The sequence below is a fragment of the Siphateles boraxobius genome, unplaced genomic scaffold (genome assembly GCF_051911475.1).
Source record: "Siphateles boraxobius isolate OS27281-9 unplaced genomic scaffold, OSU_SipBor_1 92, whole genome shotgun sequence".
NCBI classification, from domain to species: Eukaryota; Metazoa; Chordata; class Actinopteri; order Cypriniformes; family Leuciscidae; genus Siphateles; species Siphateles boraxobius.
The window spans coordinates 57,501-62,500 of NW_027509222.1; the positions used below are offsets into that span (position 1 = coordinate 57,501).

Sequence of the window (5,000 nt, forward strand, 5' to 3'; positions counted from 1 at the left end):
ATGCGCCAGTACAGGAAAATAACAACCAACATGTCGGATTATTTCCATTCGTCGGACCTCCAAGTTTCCCTAGCAGCTGATAAACGTACAAGAGTCTTTTTGCTGTTCGCTTCGCCGTGTTTTGATTTCGCGATACTAGGGAGAGAAGTAGAAGGAGGGTTGTACACAGGCGCGCGGACTTGGTGTTGTTGTGTGTCAGTGCTCCACATTGCCACCTAGCCGCCTGGAGTGCATACTACATCGAATTTCATTTCATCGAATTTTTTGCGTCACCATATGCACGCAGATTTCCCCCCCATAACGCTCGTCTAAACGCAGAATAAAAAGTGATAACGCAACGCCACTTATGCGCTTTCTCTTCAGATCGTTTCCGTGTAAACATAGCCTTAAGCTGTGACGTAGTTAATCCGATTTATTTTAATTATTTATTTATTTTTGTCTAGTAGTCTAGTTAATTTCAAACCCTGATTATAATACAGCCAAAGATAACTTACAGGGGACATAAACAATTACTTTACCTTCCGAGTCTTTTTTTCATTTGTCACTTGAGAGACGCAATGAGCGTTCATGAATGACCCATCACTAGTTGGTTCAGTGATGTCTGTGAGGAGTCTGTGTTTACGGTGTGTGTGTGTGTGTGTAACAGTGGCACGCTCTGACCCGTGAGGAACAGGCTAAGTACTATGAACTGGCGAGGAAGGAGCGACAGCTTCACATGCAGCTTTATCCCAGCTGGTCCGCTCGAGACAACTACGTGAGTGCTTACTCTTTACTCACATAACTCTACAGATAACTCTACAGATAATTTAACAATGATTGTAATATGTGGGAAATAAGAGTGAAGCAGGAGCAGATCAGAAACGCTCAGCTTTGAAAAACATGTACACTACGAGTCAAAAGTTTGGGATCGTTTTTAAAAGAAGTCTATTCTGCTCATCAAGGCTGCATTTATTTGATTAAAAATACAACAAAAAATAGTAACATTGTGTTAAACTGTTTTATATTTTGATTCCTGTGATCAAAGCTGAATTTTCAGCATCATTACTCCAGTCTTCAGTGTCACATGATCCTTCAGAAATCAGTATAATATGATGATTTGATGCTCAAGAAACATTATGATTATTATCAATGTTGAAAACATGATTCTTTGAAGAATAGAAAGTTAAAAAGAACAGTATCTAAAATAGAAAGCTTTTGTAACATTAAAAACTATCATTCAAAAGTCTGGGGTCAGTAAGAATTTCTATTTTATTTTTTGAGGAAAAGAATTAAAAGAAATCAATACTTTTGTTCATCAAGGATTAATTAAATTGATCAAATTGTACTGTAAAGAAATTTATAAATGTTACAAAAGATTATATTTCAAATAAATGCTGTTCGTTTGAACTTTCTATTCATCAAAGAATCCTGAAATAAAAATTGTACACAACTGTTTTCAACATTTGATAATAATCATAATGTTTCTTGAGTATCAAATCATCATATTATAGTGATTTCTGAAGGATCATGTGACACTGAAGACTGGAGTAATGATGCTGAAAATTCAGCTTTGATCACAGGAATAAATTACATTTTAAAATATATTAAAGTAGAAAACAGTTATTTTAAATGTTCATAATATTTAACAATATTACTGTTTTTTGTATTTAAAAATAAATGCATTCTTGGTGAGCAGAAGAGACTTTTTTTTAAAAACATTAAAAATCTTACCGATCCAAAAATTTGACTGGTAGTGTACATGTATAAGGAGTGCGACGGACCACAAAACTGACGGATCATATTGCGGTTTTTGTCATTTTTCGGCGCACTTTAAGTACTTCGATACCACAACAAAACTTTCAAACTTTATTAAAGACAAGTGAACAGCCAGTAATAAAATAGGAATTACTAAACGTATTTTAAACATGATATAACGGTAACTTTCAAGTACAGAAATGTAATAATCAAATGGTAAATAACACTGTATAATCTGCGTTGTGTACTTGAAATATAGATTAGTCTTTGTTAAAGCTACAAAAGTGATTTTCTCTTTGTCTTTTGTGACACATGATGACAGGTTTATTAGGCTGCTGTCTCTTTAAGAGCGAATGCACTGATCTAATGTACTGATACACATGCAGGTCCGGGTCCAGAATCGAATCTCTGATGGTGGTTCTGAAGTTAGTGCGGCGCTCTAGTAAAGCGCAGGTTTAATGTGTAAGCAACAACTCCAACACAACTACAATAGCAGTTTATAGTGAGACATTCAAGATTATTTACAAGTCATTACTTTTTACAAACAATTGAAATAGATTTTCAAAAAATGTATATGAAAATTCTAATATTAATCTAGTAGTCTGCATTTACATTGCTTAATGCACGTCTATTTTGACATATTTTTGTTCCATTATATGGTTATCAACAGAAGCCCTGAACCGCAATGTAAAAAAAGAAGAAAAATCCGTAAAAAAAAAATATATATATATAAAAATGATAAAGTATAGAGAATAAAGTAAAGTCTTAAGACAAATGGTAATGCCATGTATGTCAATTGCTGGAAAATTTTCTTTTGTTGAAAGCCGTTCGACTTCACGAGAGCATTTCTTTACTAAAATTCTAAATGTATATTCTCGTAATTTTTACTTTGTCCTCAAAATATTACGACTTTAATCTCGAAATATGTCGACTTTTATCTTTTAATGTTTAGACTTTATTCTCGTAATGTTTCGACTTTATTCTCGTAATGTTTCGACTTTATTCTCGTAATGTTTCGACTTTATTCTCGTAATGTTTCGACTTTATTCTCGTAATGTTTAGACTTTATTCTCGTAATGTTTCGACTTTATTCTCGTAATGTTTCGACTTTATTCTCGTAATGTTTCGACATTATTTCTCGTAATGTTTAGAATTTATTCTTGTAATGTTTAGACTTTATTCTCGTAATGTTTCGACTTTATTCTCGTAATGTTTAGACTTTATTCTCGTAATGTTTCGACTTTATTCTCGTAATGTTTCGACTTTATTCTCGTAATGTTTCGACATTATTCTCGTAATGTTTAGAATTTATTCTTGTAATGTTTAGACTTTATTCTTGTAATGTTTCGACTTTATTCTCGTAATGTTTAGACATTATTCTCGTAATGTTTAGAATTTATTCTTGTAATGTTTAGACTTTATTCTCGGAATGTTTACACTTTATTCTCATAATGTTTCGACATTATTCTCGTAATGTTTCAAATTTATTCTTGTAATGTTTAGACTTTATTCTCGTAATGTTTCGACATTATTCTCGTAATGTTTAGAATTTATTCTTGTAATGTTTAGACTTTATTCTCGTAATGTTTCGACATTATTCTCGTAATGTTTAGAATTTATTCTTGTAATGTTTAGACTTTATTCTCGTAATGTTTCAACATTATTCTCGTAATGTTTAGAATTTATTCTTGTAATGTTTATACTTTATACTCGTAATGTTTCGACTTTATTCTCGTAATGTTTAGACTTTATTCTCGTAATGTTTCGACTTCATTCTTGTAATGTTTCGACATTATTCTCGTAATGTTTAGACTTTATTCTCGAAATGTTTCGACTTTATTCTCGTAATGTTTAGACTTTATTCTCGTAATGTTTCGACTATTCTTGTAATGTTTCGACTTTATTCTCGTAATGTTTCGATATTATTCTCGTAATGTTTAGAATTTATTCTCGTAATGTTTAGACTTTATTCTCGTAATGTTTAGACTTTATTCTCGTAATGTTTACACTTTATTCTCAAAATGTTTCGACATTATTCTCGTAATGTTTAGAATTTATTCTTGTAATGTTTAGACTTTATTCTCGTAATGTTTCGACTTTATTCTCGTAATGTTTAGACTTTATTCTCGTAATGTTTCGACTTTATTCTCGTAATGTTTCCACTTTATTCTCGTAATGTTTCGACATTATTCTCGTAATGTTTAGAATTTATTCTTGTAATGTTTAGACTTTATTCTCGTAATGTTTCGACTTTATTCTCGTAATGTTTAGACATTATTCTCGTAATGTTTAGAATTTATTCTTGTAATGTTTAGACTTTATTCTCGTAATGTTTACACTTTATTCTCATAATGTTTCGACATTATTCTCGTAATGTTTCGAATTTATTCTTGTAATGTTTAGACTTTATTCTCGCAATGTTTCGACATTATTCTCGTAATGTTTAGAATTTATTCTTGTAATGTTTAGACTTTATTCTCGCAATGTTTCGACATTATTCTCGTAATGTTTAGAATTTATTCTTGTAATGTTTATACTTTATACTCGTAATGTTTCGACTTTATTCTCGTAATGTTTAGACTATATTCTCGTAATGTTTCGACTTCATTCTCGTAATGTTTCGACATTATTCTCGTAATGTTTAGACTTTATTCTCGTAATGTTTAAACTTTTTTCTCGAAATGTTTCGACTTTATTCTCGTAATGTTTCGACTTTATTCTCGTAATGTTTAGACTTTATACTCGTAATGTTTAGACTTTATTCTTGTAATATTTAGACTTTATTCTCGAAATGTTGAGACTTTATTCTTGTAATGTTTAGACTTTATTCTCGTAATGTTTAGACTTTATTCTCGTAATGTTTCGACTTTTCTCGTAATGTTTCGACTTTATTCTCGTAATGTTTAGACTTTATTCTCGTAATGTTTCGACTTTATTCTCGTAATGTTTCGATTTTATTCTCGTAATGTTTCGACTTCATTCTCGTAATGTTTAGACTTTATTCTCGTAATGTTTAGACTTTATTCTCGTCATGTTTTGACTTTAGTCTCGTAATGTTTAGACTTTATTCTCGTAATGTTTCGATTTTATTCTCGTAATGTTTCGACTTTATTCTCGTAATGTTTAGACTTTATTCTCGTAATGTTTAGACTTTATTCTCGTAATGTTTCGACTTTATTCTCGTAATGTTTCGACTTTATTCTCGTAATGTTTCGACTTTATTCTCGTAATGTTTAGACTTTATTCTCGTAATGTTTCGACATTAT

General features: G+C 31.0%; 1 protein-coding gene across 1 annotated transcript in view; it reads left to right on the top strand.

Moving 5' to 3' along the window:
- Positions 1–5,000, top strand: part of tcf7 (transcription factor 7) — a 77,201-nt gene that overhangs the window by 49,617 nt on the left and 22,584 nt on the right. The window contains exon 7 of the mRNA XM_077224751.1: positions 647–754. Within this exon, the coding sequence (XP_077080866.1) occupies positions 647–754 (108 nt within the window). The remainder of the gene's footprint in view (positions 1–646; positions 755–5,000) is intronic.